At 44.7% G+C, this 23,312-nt stretch overlaps 1 protein-coding gene across 1 annotated transcript in view; it reads left to right on the top strand.

The window, feature by feature from the left end:
- Positions 1-23,312, top strand: part of myripb (myosin VIIA and Rab interacting protein b) — a 41,959-nt gene that overhangs the window by 4,829 nt on the left and 13,818 nt on the right. Inside the window, exons 2-8 of the mRNA XM_042308716.1 lie at positions 11,445-11,525; positions 11,993-12,090; positions 12,357-12,437; positions 12,531-12,698; positions 15,794-15,968; positions 16,274-16,947; positions 17,388-18,155. Coding sequence (XP_042164650.1) covers positions 12,001-12,090; positions 12,357-12,437; positions 12,531-12,698; positions 15,794-15,968; positions 16,274-16,947; positions 17,388-18,155 — 1,956 coding nt within the window. The 5' untranslated portion in view covers positions 11,445-11,525; positions 11,993-12,000. The remainder of the gene's footprint in view (positions 1-11,444; positions 11,526-11,992; positions 12,091-12,356; positions 12,438-12,530; positions 12,699-15,793; positions 15,969-16,273; positions 16,948-17,387; positions 18,156-23,312) is intronic.

Below are 23,312 nucleotides of genomic sequence, written 5' to 3' on the forward strand. Positions count from 1 at the left end.
GCTATATACAGGCATCAGTTAGTCGGGCTGATTGAGGTAGTATGTACATGTAGACATGGTTAAAATGACTATTCATATGTATATCTTTTTTTTACCTTTATTTAACTAGGCAAGTCAGTTAAGAACAAATTCTTATATTCAATGATGGCTTTGGAACAGTGGGTTAACTACCTTGTTCAGGGGCAGAACGGCAGATCTTTACCTTGTCAGCTCGGGGATTCAATCTTGTAACCTTTCTGTTACAAGTCCAACACTCTAACCACTAGGCTACCTGCCACTACTGTCTCTGAATAACAGAGAGTAGCAGTAGGGTAAAAGAGGGTTTGGCGGGTGGTGGGTGGCAGGTGGCGGGACACAATGCAGATAGCCCGGTTAGCCAATGTGCGGGGGCACTGGTTGGTCGGGCTAATTGAGGTAGTATGTACATGAATGTATAGTTAAAGTGACTATGCATATGTGATAAACAGAGAGTAGCAGCAGCGTAAAAGAGGGGTTGGGGGGGGCACACAATGCAAATAGTCCGGGTAGCCATTTGATTACCTATTCAGGAGTCTTATGGCTTGTGGGTAAAAACTGTTGAGAAGCCTTTTTGTCCTAGACTTGGCACTCCAGTACCACTTGTCATGCGGTAGTAGAGGGAACCGTCTATGACTGGGGTCTTTGACAATTTTTAGGGCCTTCCTCTGACACCGCCTGGTGTTAAGGTCTTGGATGGCAGGCAGCTTAGCCTAAGCTGATCCGAAATACAGTGTAAACATTGTTAATATTGTAAATGACTATTGTAGCTGGAAATGTCAGATTTTTTTAACGGAATATCTACATTTATCAGCAACCATCACTCCTGTGTTCAAATGGCACGTTGTGTTAGCTAATCCAAGTGTATCATTTTAAAGGCTAATTGATCATTAGAAAACCCTTTTGCAATTATGTTAGCACAGCTGAAAACTGTTGTTCTGATTAAAGAAGCAATAAAACTGGCCTTCTTTAGACTAGTTGAGTATCTGGAGCATCAGCATTTGTGGGTTCGATTACAGGCTCAAAATGGCCAGAAACAAAGACCTTTCTTCTGAAACTCGTCAGTCTACTCCAGTTCTGAGAAATGAAGGCAATTTCATGCGAGAAATGGCAAAGAAACTGAAGATCTCTTACAATGTTGTGTACTACTCCCTTCACAGAACAGCACAAACTGTCTCTAATCAGAATAGAAAGAGGAGGTGGAGGCCCCAGTGCACAACTGAGCAAGAGGACAAGTACATTAGAGTGACTAGTTTGAGAAACACGCCCCACAATTCCTCAACTGGCAGCTTCATTAAATAGTACCCGCAAAACACCAGTCTCAATGTCAACAGTGAAGAGGCGACTCCAGGAGGCTGGCCTTCAAGCAGAGTTGCAAAGAAAAAGCAATATCTGACTGGCCAATAAGAAGAAAAGATGAAAATGGGAAAAAGAACACAGACACTGGACAGAGGATTTCTGCCTCGAAGGCCAGTATCCCGGAGTCGCCTCTTCACTGTTGACGTTGAAACTGGTGTTTTGCTTAACACTTATTTGGTTACAATATGATTCCATATGTGTTTTGTTGTAGTTTTGATGTCTTCGCTGTTATTCTACATTGTAGAAAATAGTAAAAATACAGAAAATCCCTTGAATGAGCAGGAGTGCATTTTTGGGGGACAAAAAATGTGTCAAAATCTTGTTCTTCTTACAGGGTAAGGAAACCAATACGCCCTTTTTGTAATTTGGGTGAACTATCCTTTTAAAATGGCAATGGAGGTAAAACCTAACCTTCATTCACCTGTGACTTTCAAGTGGGCTGAAAGTGATCTATTACTTTCAAATCATATCTGCTCTTTCTTAAAGAAGTTAGATTTGTCCTCTAGTTTGTCAAAAACTCTTCAACTCAAACCAACAGCTACAGTCAGATAGATTTCACAAATCGAGTTACATTATATAGTTCTGTATGTCAATAAAATGTACCAACCATTAAATAATTGAGCAACGTTGTGTTTGTTTTATAAAGGGAATTATTTCGATAGGCTACATTACTTGAAGGATTCCTTTACATTTTGTATTCAATGTGGGCTCAAAAAAATACATTTCTAAGTAAACATCAACGGCTGTGTCCCAATTCCATTTCAATTCAGAAAATAAACCAAGGGCCTCTTGAGCAGTGCAGCGATCCAAGGCACTGCAACGCAGTGTTGCAGTGTCACTACAGCCTGGGGTTCAATCCGGGAGTCCCATAGGGCGGCACACAATTGGCCCAGCATCGTCCGGATCAGGAAAGGGTTTGGCTGGGGGGGGGCTTTACTTGGCTCATCATGCTCTCACGACTCCTTGTGGTGGTGCCAGGTGGCTGCAAGATGACTCGGTCATCAGGCGAAAGGTGTTTCCTCCGACACATTGGTGCGGCTAGCTTCCGGATTAAGCGAGCGGGTGTTAAGAAGCGCAGCTTGGCGGGTCATGTTTCGGAGGACGCATTACTCGACGTTTGCCTCTTCCGAGCCCGTTGAGAATTGCAGCGATGAGAGAAGATCGTAATTGGATCGCAATTACAACAACAATTGAAATGGAATTGAACCCAACCCTGATGGACTCTGGTCAAGGATAGGGCACTATATAGGGAATAGGGTGCCATTTGGGACACTCACCAAGCTTCCGGAAGCATACAAAACGTCTTTATCCAGTATTTCTACAGCCTTTTCTACATGGCCTTGACCCATTATGAGGACTTATTGACGATCTCTTCCCTTTAAATCTGGTATACGAGAAGGGGGAGGGGGGAGCACATTCAGAATGGTGAGGAGGACAAACGCACGCACACACACAAACGCACTCACACATATGCACGCATGCCCACACACAAGAGGAAAATAAAGCCGTAACTCATGCATACTTTGTTTAGAAGAGAACTCGTGTTAACATCCCTCGTCTCAAACACACATGCGCACCCCCCACTTCTCCCCATTCGTCCCTCATTCCGTCAGCCAGCTAGTCAGTCAGTCAGTACGGTTTGATGCAGTGTGTGTTTCTAACTCTGAAGCTGTATAATCTGCTCAGCTCATCTGAAATGGGAGCCCAGCGGCAGCTAGCAGCTAATCCTATTACCTCCTTGTGTGATGTAAGAGTGGCAGTAAGAGGAGAGGGAAGGGCAGGAGAGGAGAGGGGATCACAGAGGGACAGCTGGAAAGACAGATTGGGACAGGAGGGCTTTTTTTGGACTGTATGGGGACACACATACATTGGAGATGATTGGAGCAATAGCCATCCAGCAGTCACATGGACACACAGACAGAGTGGAGCTGATTGGACCAACTGCCACCAGTCAGGGGGACACACCGTCACCAGTCAACACAACAGCACTGGAGCTGTGAAACTCCTAATGCTTCAAACAGTGATATAACTGCTGCCATGACTAGTTTCTGTTCCGGTAGACTGACTAAGAAAATACAGTTGCCCTATTCCTGCCATAAGTACCATTATTGGTACTACGGCTAACAGTAGGCCTAATGTCCATGGCGGATACTTTTAACAATATGGTTCAATCAACTCATCCCTTGAAAGGAGCAATCTAGGATTAGTATATCCATTTTAGAAATTGTGTATATATAGCCATTCATTTTTTAAAAACGTATAAAAGCCTCATTCCTCCGCTGTTGTTCTTTGAATCGCAGATTGCCCCTTTAATCCCAGTGTGCTATACAACAGTAATACTCCCTAACTCCACACACTCTAACAGATCAGGCTGATGGGGGGGACGACAATGGCATCTGGATGATGAGATGTTGAGGGCAGATAAAACTGTTCCCACAGCAGGAACTAATCACTCAGAGGACAAAGTGGCCATTGCAACGGAGGGGATTACTAGCCAGCAAGACCAGCAGCAGCACCACCCCACCCTGACCGAGCAGCATCGCCACTCTCTTCTCTCCCCCATTATGCTTGCTGAGCAGCAGCCTTAACACTAGCTGTCTGCTAATATTACACAAGGATTACCCCATCCAACTTCAGGGATTAGGACCATCTAGACTGTGTCCATTGGCTGGCCAGTGGTGGATGAAGAGGGTGTTTGTGTATAAAAGAGATTGTGTGATTGGGTGAGTGAAGGCGTGTGTGTGTGTGTGTGTGTGTGTGTGTGTGTGTGTGTGTGTGTGTGTGTGTGTGTGTGTGTGTGTGTGTGTGTGTGTGTGTGTGTGTGTGTGTGTGTGTGTGTGTGTGTGTGTGTGTGTGTGTGTGTGGGGGGGGGTGTAAGAAAGAGAGATTGTGCATGTGTTTGGGGGGTTATGTAATGTCAAAGACATTGATCTGGCAGTAGCCATCCGTCAGACCTTTTACGAGGTTTAAGGACAAACACACAAACACTCACTCACACACACACACACACACTCACACACACACATATAGTATATGACAGAGGCGTTGTCCGTGTCAGAAGAGATTTAACAGTTTGAGAACAGAACAGAAATCCCCTCTCGTCTCAAACCTTAATGGCTGCTGTAACGTCTCATGAGCTGCAGTGCCCCTGGTGGCCAGTATGTTACACTACAGCATCCAGCAGATGGAGGAGTCAGTTGTACTTCCAGTTTGTGCATTTATCTATCTATCTATCTATCTATCTATCTATCTATCTATCTATCTATCTATCTATCTATCTATCTATCTATCTATCTATCTATCTATCTATCTATCTATCTATCTATCTATCTATCTATCTATCTATCTATCTATCTATCTATCTATCTATCTATCTATCTATCTATCTATCTATCTATCTATCTATCTATCTATCTATCTATCTATCTATCTATCTATCTATCTATCTATCTATCTATCTATCTATCTATCTCTCTCTCTCTCTCTCTCTCTCTCTCTCTCTCTCTCTCTCTCTCTCTCTCTCTCTCTCTCTCTCTCTCTCTCTCTCTCTCTCTCTCTCTCTCTCTCTCTCTCTCTCTCTCTCTCTCTCTCTCTCTCTCTCTCTCTCTCTCTCTCTCTCTCTCTCTCTCTCTCTCTCTCTCTCTCTCGGTCTCTCTCTCTCTCTCTCTCTCTCTGTCTCTCTCTCTGTCTCTCTCTCTCTCTCTCTCTCTCTCTCTCTCTCTCTCTCTCTCTCTCTCTCCCTCTCTCTCTCCCTCTCTCTCTCTCTCTCTCCTCTCTCCTCTCTCCTCTCTCCTCTCTCTTGTCTCTGTCTCTGTCTCTGTCTCTGTCTCTCTCTCTGTCTCTGTCTCTGTCTCTCTCACTCTCTCTCTCTGTCTCTCTCTCACTCTCTGTCTCTATCTCTCTCTCTCTCTCTCTCTCTCTCTCTCTCTCTCTCACTGCCCTTCCTCCTGCTGCTGGAGGAACTTCAGCTTTGAGTGCTCTTTACTGACAGGACACACACCCTCTTTCTCTCGCTCACTCACTCACGCACGCACACAAACACACACACACACACAGACCGGTGCTGTCGTCTGCAGGGTTGTCATGGTAATATCGAGTGATTCCTCTGCCGATCCTTGAGTGGAAAAAAGGTAAGACCGTGGTCAGTGAGAGGAAATGAAATAGGAACAGGGAGGAACACAAAGGAGATGGTTATCTCTTTCCATCTCTCTATAATCATTTGACATGAGTAGGGCCCTGTGTTTTGGTTAGTTATGTCACATGGCCTTTTACAGAAATGAGAATTGGGCCACAAGTGAAATGAATTGTCTGAGGATGGTGCTGGACCATCTGACATAAAAAGAAAAGGCGACAGTTTAAATTAAGGTTTAAATTCAGGACATCTGGTATGATTAACCAAAACACAGGGCCCTAGACATGAGATGACATGAGCTTTCTGATTTGAGGAGGACACGCCCAGTAGAGGCGGGGAGGGGGGGGCTCTGCCCAGTGTGAAGGCTTGGAGGGGCTAAATGATTGACAGGAGAGGGTCATAACAATGGCAATGCATGCTGTGGTGGATTGTCAAGTAGCATGTCATCAATCATGTTTTGTCATCTCATCAAATCGCCGAATAGAGCAGGTTCACCTTGCAGTGAAATGCTTTACCTACAAGCCCTTAACCAACAATGCAGTTTTAAGAAAAAACAAGTGTTAAGAAAGTATTTACTAAATAAACTGAAGCAAACAATAAATAAATAAAAATGGAAAAAAAAATGAAAATACAAAAGTAACAAATAATTAAGGAGCAACAATAAAATAACAGTAACAAGGGGGGTACTGGTACAGAGTCAATGTGCGGGAGCACAGGTTAGTCGAGGTCATGGGTACATTTGTGGGATTCCCCTGACTGTCTGCCTGGGCGGTGAGGCGTCGGGAAGTGGACATGTTGATGCTGTGAGAGATGACAGACAGGGTCCCCTGCAACTATGACACTGTTAGCTAATAGTTCTCACATCCTCAGCAAAGCACACATGCACTCATCAGCACTGCATGCATGTCCATGTGCGCGCCTGCGTGTGAGTGAGTGTATGTGAAAGAGAATGGGAGACGTAGAGAGAGGTTGTGTGTGAGAGAGAAAAGGAAATTGAAAGTGAGCGTGGAGACGGAAAAGAAAGCAAAACGTTAAAACGAAAGAAAGAAACAATCAGAGAAGTGTTACTGTGTCTATTCTGTGGAGCCACCTAAAATGCCAGTAAACAAGATGCCACATGGCTGCCATCTTGTGATCATGTTTGTTTGCAGGGCATTATTGTGGTACCCCTGCATGCTTAGTTTCCTTCATTACACTCTTAGGGGGAAAAGTGCCAAGTAGAATCATGTAGGGTTCTTCGCTTTGGTGCAAGTTTGAAACCTTTGCAGTTCTTCATAGAACCCCCTGTGAACGGTTTCACCAGCCTTATTAGCCTTTAAAATTAAACTCTTTATGACAATACATGTCATAGTCTATCATAAGTACTTTCTTTGAGAGTCATACCCTAACACAGCTGTGTTAGGAAACTCCTGGTTTTCAGGCCACATCTGGTCTGCAGTTCATGTTATGCTGACTTGCAAAGTGATGTGAAATCACCCACAACCTGCAGAATGACTACCAGGGTAGGGAAGATTTGATTAATGGGACTATCTAAACTAGGAAAACCATCTCAGTAATGGGTGCAATATGTATTACTTCTAACAGATTGGATTACTTTATAAAAATGTACATTATGTATCTTTATGTAGCATAAGATCAATCAATGTACAAGCACAAACACAGACATTAAAACAAACAATTCTGAAAATCAACCTGTAATGGAGCATGCTGGGAAATATGATAATGATAGGTGTGGTTTTGAGGGTTTTACTCCCTTCTTGCCTTCCAAAGAATATTCAAAGAACCCTTTCTTCCAAAAACGGTTCTTTAGGATAAAAAAGATTATTGGTTGAACTCTTTGCCTAACAAAGAACCCTTGTCTTCCATAAAGGGTTCTTAGGAGCAAAACTCAAAACTATTCTTTGTAGAAACCTATCCCTCCTCAAAGAACCCTTTTGGAACCCTTTTTTCTAAGAGTGTAGGACTCGGTTATCTCGGCAGTGTCATCGTATGTCCGTGTCCTACTAAATACATGATTACAGGCTTGATTTGTGCTGGGTGATATTACTGTTTGTTGCTGTTGGCTGTCTCCTTTAAGTCAAATGTGCAGGCAGGCGGCCAAACACACACCACACACGCACACATACACCCTGCATCTCAAACAGAGGAGAGAGAGAGAGAGGTCTTGGGGTGGTCGAGACGTAGCCGGGGACTTAAACCATGCCCTGTGGTTGAGTTGGGAGACCACAATTCTCGCTTATTATCCTAAGGATAAAACAAGCCATCGTATGGACAAACAAACTCCATAGATCAGTGGTGGGATGGTTGAAAGATGACAGGAAGAGGAGGAACAGAAGAGGAAGGTAAGGGAGGACACAGGACGGTGACGTGGATACAGATGGCATCGTTTGGAAGTTCTTGTCTTGATCAAAGAAGAACTGGAAGACCATTCCAACTGACCACACCCTCCGAGCCAGGAGGGGACTAAAATAGTTCAAACACAAGACAACCTGTCCTGTGCCCGACCAAGCAGAGTCCCATTACAGGCAGACAAACAGACCAACACAAGCAAGTCTAGTACTGTCTGATTGCCTAGCCTACCACTGCAGTTTCAGAGTCGCTGCACACAGACACTCAGAGGACTCCTAGTGGCCTGCCTCGACTCCCACTGCCAGGCTCAGAGTGCTTCGTGTCACGGCTACAGCCGTTATAGCCCCAGTCCTTGCATGCACACACATAGTTCAGTCCTTCGGGGGCACAGGCTATGGCAGGGTGATAACTTCAGCTGTGACAACAATCATATTCCCAGAGCTGTGGCTCTAAGCTGCTAATTGGAGGAAGTTGATTTGTCCCTTGAGAGGAAGTAAGGAGTTGATGAAAGACCTCCTGGGATACATATCCGCCACCGAATGGCCCCCTGCGCTAATGCAGGGTGGTTTATGAAGAGACGACGCTACACAGGCAAACACACACCCTGCATCTATAACTGAGCAGAGGAGAGAGAGCGAGAGGCCCTGGGGTTGCGTTTAATGAAGCTGACCTGAATCAGGTCAGGGAGCTGACTTCAACCATGTGCTGTGGTGGGAGTTGTGGGGCCCAACGATTCTCACTTATTTATCAGAAAGGATACAACAAACCATCAAATGCAAATGGGCAAACAAAGTCCAGAGAGTAGTGGTGGGATGGTAAAAAGATCACAGGAAGAGGAGGAGGAACCGGAGAGGAAGAGGAAGGTAGGGAGGACACCAGACGGTGATGAGGATACAGATTAGTGGTGCGCGAAGGTCAGCTGTTCATCCGCCCGCAATTGCTAATAATCCATCCACAACCGCCCTACTATATGTGGTAGGCCCGCACCCGACCCTAACCTGCAAGTATAGAAAATGCTCTATAGGCTACAGTCAAAGACTGCAGGACGATTTCTTGACAGGTGCAGTTTTTTGTTGTTGTTGCCTGATTTAGAAACGTTTCTGCTTATAAGTAGGCTGTTTGTTAGTCAACGTGTCTAAAATTAGATACGTGTAGGTTCTCTTTTGTCCTTATATGAGAATGAGAAATGGTTCTCAACTAGCCTGCCCTAGAAGACTAAATAAACCCTTGCTCACCAGAATAATGTGATCGATCGATAGAATGAATTCATCTAGTTGACATCGGTAAAGTTTCCTCTGTCGTCTTTCATGACGTTGAGGGACTGGAGACAATAAAACAACAAATGAAAAACAGGAAAGATATTCTGTGCAAAATGTCCAAATGACATCGGTTTGACCGGTTGTAAGAAAAAATGAAGCTGTGAAAACGACCCAACGTCTTTCTGATAAGATTTCACTTCGGCTTCCATGCATATTTTATGTGGTTGAAATACTATCAAGGTTCATGATGCTTTTACGATGAAGACGGCACCTCTACAGACGGTATCTAACTGAGCATCGCATCCTCTCAAGATGCAGAAATAAATCAATCATATTTCTTCATTCTTCAAGTCCAAATTTTGCCTACATTTGGTGAATAATTTTACTGCAAGAAATGCTTAGATCTGCAGTATTTATTATTAAGGCTATAGCCCTATTCACACGAGACTAGTATTACCAGAGAACTTTGTCTTATCCCAGAATGTGGGTTATTCCAGAGGCGCAATATTTTTGATTATACATTTGGCGATGTTCAATTCATTCGCACAAAACCTGTAAACAAAAGCATTCACTGTGAAAGTTGATAGATGTAGGCCCTTCTTATACAGGTTAAACGCAGCCCTTCGGTCAATTTATCGAACCGGTTATTGTTTTCTCGCTTAAACCCTCGAGCAACACTTGTCAAACTCAGACATTTCTCTCAAAAGCACAGGGATGTCGATTTGCACGGGACGAATATTATCAATGAACGTTTGCCAGAAAACAGTAGGTTACGCTGGTTAGTCAATGTCCAGATTTCCGTTTCCATTTAACCCATCTAAACAGCAGGCTACAGTTCCCTTGACGTGCCGTAGGCCTCATTCATAACACAGCCGGCACTGCTTATCGTCCTCTCTTACCACTTCATCAAATCTTTTCCAAACATGACTTTTCTGGCCCTTCCTTTTCTTTATTTTCAACAGCTTCCGCAGCTTTTGTGTTATTGAATTCAACTTCGACAATGTCCTTTTTTCCCTCCGTGGATTTTGACGTGAACTTTTTCTGCCCTTCCCAAAAGCATTATTTGGAGATTGGCTGTGTAGGCTATTTGGCACACATACAGTTAAACCCTCAAGTTTAGGCTCATGCAGTAATACCAGATGGCCTACAATAATGAAAGAAAAACCTCAAGGTAGCCTATAGAAATTGCGCAATAATTATACATTTATGGATATTTGAAGGTATTGTTTCTCTTCATTCAACCCGCCCGCCACGCACCCGTCCCTTCAGTCACACAATATTTAATGACCCTAGACCCATCCTGCCTGCGTCATGAGTCCAGGAGTCCACCCGTATCGTTGGGAGTTCTTGTCTTGATCAAAGAAGAACTGAAAGACCATTCCCACTGACTACTCCCTAACTACTCGCTAACCCTAACCCAAGCCAGGAAGGGACTAAATCTTTTAAAACACAAGGCAACCTGTCCTGTGCCCGACCAAGCAGAGTCCCACTACAGACAGACAGACAGACAGACAGACAGACAGACAGACAGAAAGATAGACAGACCAACACAAGCAAATCTAGTACTGGCTCTTTGCCGGGCTCGAAATGTCACTGCAGTTTCAGCCTCACTGCACACAGACATCATTCCTAGTGGCCTGCCGTGACTCCTGAGTGCTTTGTGTCACCGTGAAAGCCATCACAGCCCCAACACCCCCCCCACACACACACACACACATAGTTAAGTCCTTCGGGGCACAGGCTATGGCAGGGTGATAACTTCAGCTGTGACAACAGTCATATTCCCAGTGCTGTGGCTCTAAGCTGCTAATTGGAGGAAGTTGATTTGTCCCATGAGAGGAAATAAAGAGTTGATGAAAGACCTCCTGGAGAAAACAGATAGCCCTATGGGACACATCCGCCACCAAATGGCCCTCTGCGCTAAAGCGGTGTGGTTTATGAAGAGACGACACTAGACAGGCAAACACACAAAAAAGGGTTCACGGATAGGTTCAAATGAATTGAAGCCGTCGCACAGGTTCTCTGCTCTTTGCTCCTGTCTCATATCATTGCACTCCTCTGCTGATGAGGGTGATGAGAGGTTCTCTCAGCGTGAGCCAAGGTTCCTCCCAGCACAACCGATGCTGACCTCTAACCTCTCCTCTGGCGGTCCCGTGTGGCTCGGTTGGTAGAGCATGGCCCTTGTGATGTCAGGATCGTGGGTTTGATTCCCGAGCTGGGGCTACCAGTACGACGATGTATGCACGCACGACTGTAAGTCGCTTTGGATAAAAGACTCTCTATATATTAGGTGTGTTGTTATTGTACCTGCGTCTCTGTGTCCCCCGCAGAAAGCAGTGTTCACGATGGAAGCAATGGCAACGATGGCAGCGTGTGTGGCAGTGACTCCACCTTCTACAGGCAGAGTGAAGGTACACAACCCCATATAGGTGGTGTCCTGGTCAAAAGTAGTGCACTACACAGGTGATGGGGTGCCATTTGGCATACACCCATGGAAACCAACAAATGAATAAGCGTCATTTGTAGAATGTATATCTGTTTCAATAGGCTAGCACATTACATATACCCACCGCATGACACAGCATTATCATAGGGGGTGTTGTACTACACACCCACTGCGTGGTCCTCTTGGTCAAGAGGTCTGTGACCCTCCCAGTTGTGTGTGAATCACCACAGCCCTGACATTAGCCTGTAAACAAACCACTTTGCTCTGCACAAGCAGATATATCTGTAATTAAATCTGCTCCTGAAGGGCTGCAAGTAAGTGTGTGTGTGTGTGTGTGTGTGTGTGTGTGTGTGTGTGTGTGTGTGTGTGTGTGTGTGTGTGTGTGTGTGTGTGTGTGTGTGTGTGTGTGTGTGTGTGTTTGTTTGTTTGCAGGACACAGCATGGCAGAGACCCTCACTGTTGCCCTGCGTGTTGCTGAGGAGGCCATAGAGGAAGCCATCGCCAAGGCAGAGGAATTTACTGACAGCTTGGTGAGACAATAGTCCTGGTGTGTGTGTGTGTTTGTTTCCCTCTCTCTGTCTCACTCTCTCTCTTTCTCTCTGTTTCGCTCAGATTCAGATCAGCTTTATTAGCATGAATGACAAGGCCACTGTTGCTAAAGCGACGTGAGATAATGACAACAATAACAGTAAAAAATAAGTCATTTCTTCTCTCTCTCACCATGTCTCTTTTTTGGGGGGTTTTGGTGCTTGTTTTTCTGTAGTTCTGACCAGGCTTTGATGTCTCTGTGTTGCAGGAGAAGCAGAATGAGGCTCGCTACCTACGAGACCACAAAGAGGAGCTTATAGAGGAACTTGCCACGACCATCGTACAAAAGGTACGTTTAGAGTCTGGTGTGGAGTTTTTGGTCACATCTAACATTGCCCTCTCTCTCTCGCTCTTGCTCCGCTCCTCTCCTTTCCTCTCCCAGATCATCCAGAGGAGGAAGCGTTCAGAGATGCAGACAGAGTATGACTTTGTTTGGCCCCAGAGCCAGGGCCAGCCCCAGGGCAGTGAGATGTCCTCCCCCAGCCAGCCCCCTCACAGCACCCTGGCCCAGGCCAACCAGGCCCACCTCAAGAGTTCCTATTCCCTCTGGGTCAGTCTGGTTAGGAAGCCCTCACTACACTACCTTACACTACGCTACCATGTACTAAGCTATGCTACACTACGCTACCATGCTCAACGCTACGTTACACTACGATATGCTATGTTTCACTACACTACGCTATGCTATGTTACACTGCACTACAGTACATTACACTACAGTACAGTACAGTACAGTACATTCTTAGGGCTGCAATCCCGTGAACGGGATCGATATGACAACAGCCAGTGAAAGTGCAGGGCGCCAAATTCAAAACAACAGAAATCTCATAATTAAAATTCCTCAAACATACATGTATCTTATACAGTTTTAAAGGTACTCTTGTTGTTAATCCCACCACAGTGTCCGATTTCAAAGAGGCTTTACAGTGAAAGCACCACAAACGATTGTTAGGTCACTACCAACTCACAGAAAAATTCTGCCATTTTCCAGCCAAAGAGAAGAGTCACAAGAAGCACATATAGAGATAAAAATAATCACTAACCTTTGATGATCTTCATCAGATGACACTCATAGGACTTCATGTTAAACAATACATGTATGTTTTGTTTGATAAAGTTCATATTTATATAAAACAATCTCGGTATACATTGGAACGTTACGTTCACTAGTTCCAAAAACATCCGGTGATATTGCAGAGAGCCACATCATTTTACAGAAATACTCATTATAAATGTCGATAAATACAATTGTTAGACATGGAAATATAGATATACCTCTCCTTAATGCAACCTATGTGTCAGATTTCAAAAAAACTTTACGGAAAATGCAAACCATGCAATAATCTGAGACGGCGCTCAGAAAAAGAAAAAAAAATATCTGCCATGTTGGAGTCAACAGAAATCAGAAATAACACTATAAATATTCCTTTACTTTTGATGATCTTCATCAGAATGCACTCCCAGGAATCCTAGTTCCACAATAAATGTTTTTTTGTTCGATATTGTCCATTATTTATGTCCAAGTAGCTACTTATGTTAGCGTGTTTAGTACACCAAACGCTTGTGCAGGTCCAGCCGAACGTGGGACGAAAACTTCAAAAAGTTATATTACAGGTCGAAGAAACTTGTCAAACTAAGTATAGAATCAATCTTTAGGATGTTATCATAAATCTTCAATAACGTTCCAACCGGAGAATTCCATTGTCTGTAGAAATACCATGGAACGCAGGTCGCTATCATGTCAAATGCGCATGACCAGGACCTGGCTCTCTGCCAGACCACTGACTCAAAGAGCTCTCATCCGGCCCCACAATACAGTAGAAGCCCAATTCAAGTTTCTAAAGACGGTTGACATCTTGTGGAAGCGTTAGGAAGTGCAATATAACCAATATCCCACTGTGTATTCAATAGGGGCTGGGTTTTTACGTTTAGGTCAAATGTTTGGGGCTGTATTTCTCAAGTTTAAAAAAAAATTGTCTCATGTAGACTGACAACATTTCATTGAAGAATCCCATCCATAGTTTCCACTCATACTAGGAGTAGTTCTGTTGACCAAACACCGACAAAGGGGCGTATACTTTGTCTACTCAACTACGACTTGTTGTGTGCTTGAACATCTGAAAATAAACCCTGCTGAACACCAAAACTAACAAAAACCTAACCACAATTTGTCATAATATGTGCATGAACTGTTTTGAGTGGGAAGCATGCGACAAGCTTAAGCTCCACTACCTACACTACCCTACCCTTTGTCCTGACCATTCGACCTGACCCAGGAAAAACTGGGCCCTTAAATATAGCCTGTAGGTAGGGCCTGGAACTTTGGGGTATGACTAGGACCCAGAGTTTTTCCCTGGTCAGGGCAGGGAATTCTTGGCCTTTAAGTGAGGAGATATGGGGACAGACAGGGTTGAGGTCTGGCAAAGAACAAATGTAATTACTTTAAATGTGCTGTCAGATTATCCCATGAATGGTCCTCTCCTGAGGGCTGTGTAACCTGTTTGTACCTGTGAGCTATACAGTAGCTTTCCAGGGAAACCTCTACATGCACACATACACACACACACACACACCTGGCAGTGTTTCACAGGGGAAGTCAGCGGGGACCTAGCTGAGATTTGTTATCGTCCCATGTGTGTGAGGCAGGCGCAGCAGTGTGGAATCAAAGCTACGTTCCCAGCCCGTCTCCTGTCCCAGTCTGTCTGTTACACTCAACCATGATCAAAGTCCTGCAGAAATACACAGAGATTCTCCTCCACGCCCTGGCCCACAGAGGGATGGGTTCCCTTTATAAATGCTCTGCAAACACACACATCCAGGCACACACACACACACAAAGCGTGCGCAGACACAAACACAGGCGCCCACATACACACATACATGGCGTTCACATACAGTCACACTTACTCACTCACACACACACACACTCTGCCTATGAATGAGCACAGAGTGAGTGTGTGTGTGTGTGTATGTACGTCCGTAAGGAGAGATTTAGTAGTATTTGGCTGAGATTAGTTATTCATACACTGTTTTTTGTTTGTAATTGTAGTTCTCTGATACACAGATTGTAGTTCTCTGGTGCCCAGATTGTAGTTCTCTGGTACCCGGATTGTAGTTCTCTGATACCCAGATTGTAGTTCTCTGGTGCCCCCTGCAGACTCTTTATATGAATTACATCCATTGGACTGGCAGTGCATCCCTTAATGGCACCCTATTCCCTATAGTATACTACTTTGTAGGGAATCGGGTGCCATTTGGGACGTAACCTGAAAGTCAGTCTTACAATGTACCAGGTTGCCGGAAGAACACAAACTCCAGTTGCCATTTACATTACAATACCTTCTGAGATTTTTACCAAACGACCAGTTCAGTTGGATCAGTGAAGACCAGGCTGTGGTCAGTGGTATCCACATTGCCACCAAACCAAGTTAAGTTAAACCAAGCTAATCTTTTGTACCTAAGCTGGAACTGGAGTGTGGGGAAAATTCCTCCCCGGAACAATATGTTGCCACTGTGCCTGTTACAGTTTAAGCCTTCTTTGGCTGGTAGGCCCAAAATTCATCATTCTATGTCACCTTTTCAGCACTTGTTGTTTTTAAAGTGTTGTAGTCTATCATTTACGTGTGTGTGTGTGTGTGCGCACAGAGGTCGCGGTCTGCGTTCTCCCTGACCAGTGACGATTCTCCAGAGAAGAACACAGAGGCACTAGTAGGGGCGGGGGGAGGTGGAGGGGTACAGGACTACGCCTCTCTGAAGAAGGAGACCGCTAGGGCCTCCTCACTGCCCAGCTGGAAGAGTGTGGACCGCCTGGACAACTCCAGTAAGTAAGACACACACTGAAACATGGATCCCTGAGACAGTCGCCCACACACACACATTAGAGACGTCCAGAGCAAAATCCTCCGTATTGTCGAACAATATAACGCTCTACGCTCGACCCAGAGAGACATGTCCATACTGTCACGTTTTACATGCAAAGACACGTCAGTACTGTCACGTCTCTCTGTACAGTCAAACATGTTACATGCAACAGGACAATTCCATACCGTTGCACTCCCAGGAAGAATGCTGTGTTTGTCACCTACGTAAAGCACTAGATATGTTTATCTGTGCCTGTATGTACAGGTGCGTCCTCGGTGCTGCAGAGCCCGGACGGTAACTGGATCGCTCTGCAGAGCTCTCAGCACTCCCGTCCCAGCCTGCTGACCAAGAGAAAGTCTCTGGTGTTCAGCGTCCTGGAGAAGGAGTCCGACGTGGTCTCGGCCTACGACGAGATGGGCCCCGAATCCGACCAGGAGGACGACAAGGGGGGCTGGGGGGCCGCGCTCCGCCAGTTCCAACGGAAACTCTCCGACGAGACGTACTACACGGACTCCCAGCACGACCCTGAGTGGACGTACACACCGGTCCACCTCCCGGTCACATCGCCCTCCTCGGGCCAGTACACCAACACCGAGACCCTCAACTCTGACTCAGAGTGTTCCTCTGTACCACCCACCCGACCCGGCAAACCCCTCCAGAACGTAATGAAGAAGACAGGCCCTAATAACCAGGACCCGTATCTTCATCCCCAGCAAGCTCAGTACCACCATCATCAGCATCAACACCAGAACCTCCCTTTGTACTCGCTCCACCCGGAGGCGCTGGATGTGAACTTTAACCCCAAGGTGACTGGAGACAGTGGGCAAAGCAACCACGTCAGGAGGTCGCGGAGACGCAGGAAGAGCAAGAGGGAGCTGGTGGGGAACCAGGCCCACGCACAGACACACACACCACCCCTTTATTCGTCATCTGCACAGGTGGGAGGACATTCACTCACAAAGCCTTGAGGAAGGTTTTACTTGCAATGACTGTGATATGTGGTTGTCTTATCTAGCTTGGTTGAATGCACTGACTGGAAATCTCTCTGGCTGACAGTGTCTGCTAAACCACAAAAATGTCAATGTAAAGATATGGCACGTGTAGCAGCTTCGCCAATCTCTTCACATTGGCAGTAGTAGGTACAGAGTTGTTTTAATCACCTTTACTACACCTCATTCTAGTTGTTCTAAATCTCAACAACAACAACAGAAAGAAAAGTGTAGTCCTTTAGTCAACCCTCATGAGACTGTTGTGAAACATTAGTACACCACTAGGTGGCAGGAAAGGACAATGCTTTTTCATATGGAAGGAGATAAGTATGAAGGTCTCCCTATTGCTCTCTCTTTCATTCTGTCTTTCTCTCCATCTCCGCCCGTAGGAGAACAGTTTCCTGCTGAACGCCCTGCTGAAGAGTGGCATGAGTGAGGAGATGCCTGGGCCTGACGTGGGGCCCGTGCCCGAGACCTCCTCTGCGGTTATGACCCCCGAGCCCAAGAACCAGGACACTGTGGCCCCTAACTCTGCGGCACCCAGCTCCCCTAACTGCATGGCCCCTGCCCCTGGCCCCCTGTCCCCCAGCAGCTCTGGGCCCGGCTCGGGAGACACACTGGAGCAGGAGCTCTACTCCAAACTGGGCCAGCTGGTTGGAAGAGCCAGCAGCGAGGAAGTAGCGAGCTCGTCCGAGGATGAGCCAATCAAAAGTCCCGTAAAGAGAGACAGAGAAAGTGACAGACAGAAAGAGAAGCTGAGGCAGATTGAGAGAGAGCGAGATCCCCAGGGACAAAGTGAGAGACAGAGCAGTAAAAGTAGGGATAGGACGAAGCGAGAGACGTCTGAGTCAGTGAACGGGCCGGAACTGAAAAAGAGAGAGCGACTAAGGGAAAGTCTGACATTGAGACAGGAGGAGAGAGTGAAGGAGAGGAGGTTGGAGAGAGGAGGAAAGAGTTTGGAAGAGAAAGTAGATGGCAGGGAAAATAAGACAGTGGAGAAGAACAGGCAAAGTAAGAGACTACAGAGAAAAGAGGTGGACAGAGAGACCGAAAGAAAGGGGGAAGAAGTGGAAGACCGAAACCAAAAGACAGGATCCACGCCCTCCTCGCCTGCAATTACCCCATCTATCCAGGAAGGGGTGCTGTGTGACGGACAGGTGAGCAGAGAGAGGCAGAATAGGAGGTCTTTGTTTCATATTTAGCTTTAGCCATAGAGTTGGAAAGAGGGCCAAATCTAAGGATAGGGATATGGATACTTGGATAGGGATGTTTGGCCCAAAGCCTGTTTTAGCGTGGGAAAAGATAGGAGATGAGCTCTTTAGTACATCTCTATGGCTTTAGCCTATCATACATGACCTGTATGTCCTGTTTGTGTCGTCACCTAAACACCGCAGGCGGCTACCCTGAGTTATCTTTACTCTTATCTTAAACTCTCTGTTTCTCCTTTATCTCGTTTCTCTCGGTCACTCCTTTATTTTCCCTCCTTTTCTTCTGGCTGTACCTTCTACTCATCCCGAACCTCTTCCTCCCTCCTCGCCTACCCGTTCTCACCTCTTCTCTCATCCACATCTTTCTGTGCCATCCGTGTCCCACATCTGTCTTTCTCCCGTTTCTCTCGATATCCCCCCCCTGTCTCCCTTTCTCCTTTGTCTTTCTGTCCGTCCATCTGTCCGTCCGCGCATGTCTGTCTGTTGCGAGAGACAGAATGGGGTGGAACTACAGCAGAGGCTACAGTTGCTCTCCTCTCTCTTACAGCAGGTGAGATTTACTGTCTCTATAACACAGTCAGTCAGGACATCACACATGCGCACACACACACACACACACACACACACCTTGTATGCAACATGACTAACCACAGTCCCAACCTTAACATTCACGTGATGCAACCCCAAAACAATCAAATTAATCAGATTGCTGTGGTGGACAACGCACACTAACACACACTCACTGCGTCTATCTGATGATTCACTTCTTACAATTCTTAGACACTCTGTCACCAGTAAGGCATCATCAAGTGAAACATGGTTATTTTGTCAGGGGCCATCGTGATATTAGTCACGCTCTCTCTCTGATTTACTTCAGTTGTGTCGTAAATAGCACCCTATGCCCTATATAGTTCACTACTTTTAACCAGTGCGTGTAGGGAATAGTGTACCATTTGGGACGTAGGTTTACTCTTATCTAGATGTGGTCTATTTTAGGGACTTCTGGACACAATCAGGTATAATTGTTATTCAAAGCCACTAGATGGAGTCATGAGTGAAAAGCTGATGGTGCTGTATTCAATTTAGACATAAAAGGCCGACTGCATTAGCTTGTACCCTTACGGAAAAAACACATAATTTCATATGTGGAAATCACATTATTTCCCGTGAAATTGTCACGTTTTGCCTAATGTCTCATTTTATTTCACGTGATGTTTCACATGTGGATTTTCACGTTATCACATAACCTTTCACATGTGGTTTTTGAACACTTCTCATGTGATGATACTTCACATGAAGTTTCACGTGGATATTTTTCACATGAGATTTCACAGGTGATGCCCTGCAAATGAAAATGTGTCGTTAGGATGTCTCCGGAACATCACGCAGTCACAGTGTTTTCAACTTACATACAGTGCCTTGCGAAAGTATTCGGCCCCCTTCTTGAACTTTGCGACCTTTTGCCACATTTCAGGCTTCAAACATAAAGATATAAAACTGTATTTTTTTGTGAAGAATCAACAACAAGTGGGACACAATCATGAAGTGGAACGACATTTATTGGATATTTCAAACTTTTTTAACAAATCAAAAACTGAAAAATTGGGCGTGCAAAATTATTCAGCCCCCTTAAGTTAATACTTTGTAGCGCCACCTTTTGCTGCGATTACAGCTGTAAGTCGCTTGGGGTATGTCTCTATCAGTTTTGCACATCGAGAGACTGACATTTTTTCCCATTCCTCCTTGCAAAACAGCTCGAGCTCAGTGAGGTTGGATGGAGAGCATTTGTGAACAGCAGTTTTCAGTTCTTTCCACAGATTCTCGATTGGATTCAGGTCTGGACTTTGACTTGGCCATTCTAACACCTGGATATGTTTATTTTTGAACCATTCCATTGTAGATTTTGCTTTATGTTTTGGATCATTGTCTTGTTGGAAGACAAATCTCCGTCCCAGTCTCAGGTCTTTTGCAGACTCCATCAGGTTTTCTTCCAGAATGGTCCTGTATTTGGCTCCATCCATCTTCCCATCAATTTTAACCATCTTCCCTGTCCCTGCTGAAGAAAAGCAGGCCCAAACCATGATGCTGCCACCACCATGTTTGACAGTGGGGATGGTGGGTTCAGGGTGATGAGCTGTGTTGCTTTTACGCCAAACATAACGTTTTGCATTGTTGCCAAAAAGTTCAGTTTTGGTTTCATCTGACCAGAGCACCTTCTTCCACATGTTTGGTGTGTCTCCCAGGTGGCTTGTGGCAAACATTAAACAACACTTTTTATGGATATCTTTAAGAAATGGCTTTCTTCTTGCCACTCTTCCATAAAGGCCAGATTTGTGCAATATACGACTGATTGTTGTCCTATGGACAGAGTCTCCCACCTCAGCTGTAGATCTCTGCAGTTCATCCAGAGTGATCATGGGCCTATTGGCTGCATCTCTGATCAGTCTTCTCCTTGTATGCGCTGAAAGTTTAGAGGGACGGCCAGGTCTTGGTAGATTTGCAGTGGTCTGATACTCCTTCCATTTCAATATTATCGCTTGCACAGTGCTCCTTGGGATGTTTGAAGCTTGGGAAATCTTTTTGTATCCTAATCTGGCTTTAAACTTCTTCACAACAGTATCTCGGACCTGCCTGGTGTGTTCCTTGTTCTTCATGATGCTCTCTGCGCTTTTAACGGACCTCTGAGACTATCACAGTGCAGGTGCATTTATACGGAGACTTGATTACACACAGGTGGATTGTATTTATCATCATTAGTCATTTAGGTCAACATTGGATCATTCAGAGATCCTCACTGAACTTCTGGAGAGAGTTTGCTGCACTGAAAGTAAAGGGGCTGAATAATTTTGCACGCCCAATTTTTCAGTTTTTGATTTGTTAAAAAAGTTTGAAATATCCAATAAATGTCGTTCCACTTCATGATTGTGTCCCACTTGTTGTTGATTCTTCACAAAAAAATACTGTTTTATATCTTTACGTTTGAAGCCTGAAATGTGGCAAAAGGTCGCAAAGTTCAAGGGGGCCGAATACTTTCGCAAGGCACTGTATTTGACACACTTTGACATACTGTGCTTTCAGGAAGTATTCAACCCCTTTATTATGGCAAGCCTAAATAAGTTCAGGAGTAAATATTTGCTTAACAAGACACATAAGTTTCATGGACTCACTATGTGTGGAATAATAGTATTGAACGTGTTTCTTGAATGACTACCTCATCTCCGTACCACACACAATACAATTATCTGTAAGGTCACTCAGTTGAGCACTGAATTTCAAACTTGAATTTCGAATTTTCATATCTCACAAAGGGTACCTATTGGTAGATGGATATTTTTTTTAAAGCAGACATTGAATATCCCTTTGAGCACAGTGAAGTCATTATCAATACACCGTGTCACTAAAACAATACAGGCATCCTTCCTAACACAGTTGCCAGAGAGGAAGAGAACTGCTCAGGGAATCACCGTGAGCCCAATGGTCACTTTAAAACAGTTTGCATTTAATGATTGATCAACAACATTGTAGTTACGCCACAATACGAACCCAATTGACAGTGAAAATAGGAAATCCTGTACAGATTTTTTTTTTAAATCTAAAACATGCATCCTGTTTGCAACAAGGCACTAAAGTAATACTGCAAAAAATGTGGCAAAGCAATTCACATTTTGTCCTGATTTGGAGCAAATACAATAAAATACATTACTGAGTACCACGCTCCATATTTTCATTTGCATCATGTTATGGGTATGCTTGTAATGGTTATGGACTGGGTAGAAGAAAAACAGAATGGAGCTAAGCACAGTCAAGATTCTAGGAAAACCTAGTTCAGTCTGCTTTCCACCAGACACTGGGAGATAAATAACCTAAAACATAAATCTACACTGGAATTGCTTACCAAGAAGACAGTAAATGTTGCTGAGTGGCCGAGTTGCAATTTTGATTTAAATCTGCTTGAAAATCTATGGCAAGACCTGATAAAAATGGTTAGCAATGATCAACAACCAATTTCACAGAGCCTGAAGAATTTTGAAAATAATAATGGGCAAATGTTGCACAATCCAGGTGTGGAAAGCACTTATAGACTTACCCAGAAAGACTCAGCTGTAATCGCTGCCAAGGGTGCTTCTACAAAGCACAGGCAAAAATATATGGCAAATAGAACAAATCAAACTGGATGGTCTACAGGAGGGGTTGAGGGTAGCTGAAGGATGGGATTAAAAACAAACAAAAGATAACTATTGGAAAATACATTTTGTCTGTAAAATGTATATTATATGTATAAGCTGTTATAAGTTGGATGCAGTTTCTAAAAGCGCTTTCTAAACACATATGTCACAGTAGGAAATGGAGCCGTGTGTTGGAGCTGTGTGATAATGATGTCTATTGGTAATGTACTATAGGTGACGGCCAAAACTCCAGCTCCCATTACCCATCTACGTACTCAGTGCGTACCTGAAATCTTTCCCTCTCACTCTTTGCTCTCTAAGTCACTTCTGAGTGTTCAAAAGGAGCCGCCTCTCATCTCCTCTCGTCTCCCACTCGAGTGCCACCCCTTACCACCCACACTATACACACTTCCTTTCAAGCCCACGTACGTCGCTAGCTAGCTAACGCGTCTTAAAAAGAGAGAAAGGGGTGTGGATCAATGCACTTGTTAGTCGCACAGATCAAAGCTTCAAGCCAAGGATTATCTCATTATTGAATTACATCGATCTCTCTCCTTCTCCCTCATCCCTCTCACCTTTTCATCCATTCAGATGTTCTTGTTTGTACTTTACAGCAGGGTGTTGTTTGTTAGTCTTGTAGGTTCGAGACTGCACTTTCACTTATCATGTTTTCTCACATTTTCTACTTTTCTAGTGGTTTGGTAGAGGAAAATGTAAATACAGTAATTGTAACTCTGTTAGGTAACCCTACCATGACCTGGAATCTAGTAATAAAGGTCAACAGCTCCCCTCCTCTTCCACATGAAGCGTCACACTCTTCGTCCTCCACCTGATTGCTCCTTGCAGGTTGACATGAGTCGTGACGATGTGTGTGTGAGTGTGCTGCACTGATTGGAGGTGTAAAAGCTCTGTGTCATTGAGGACCATGTTGTTAACATCT

This window comes from Oncorhynchus tshawytscha, linkage group LG29 (genome assembly GCF_018296145.1).
Source record: "Oncorhynchus tshawytscha isolate Ot180627B linkage group LG29, Otsh_v2.0, whole genome shotgun sequence".
In the NCBI taxonomy this organism is placed as follows: Eukaryota; Metazoa; Chordata; class Actinopteri; order Salmoniformes; family Salmonidae; genus Oncorhynchus; species Oncorhynchus tshawytscha.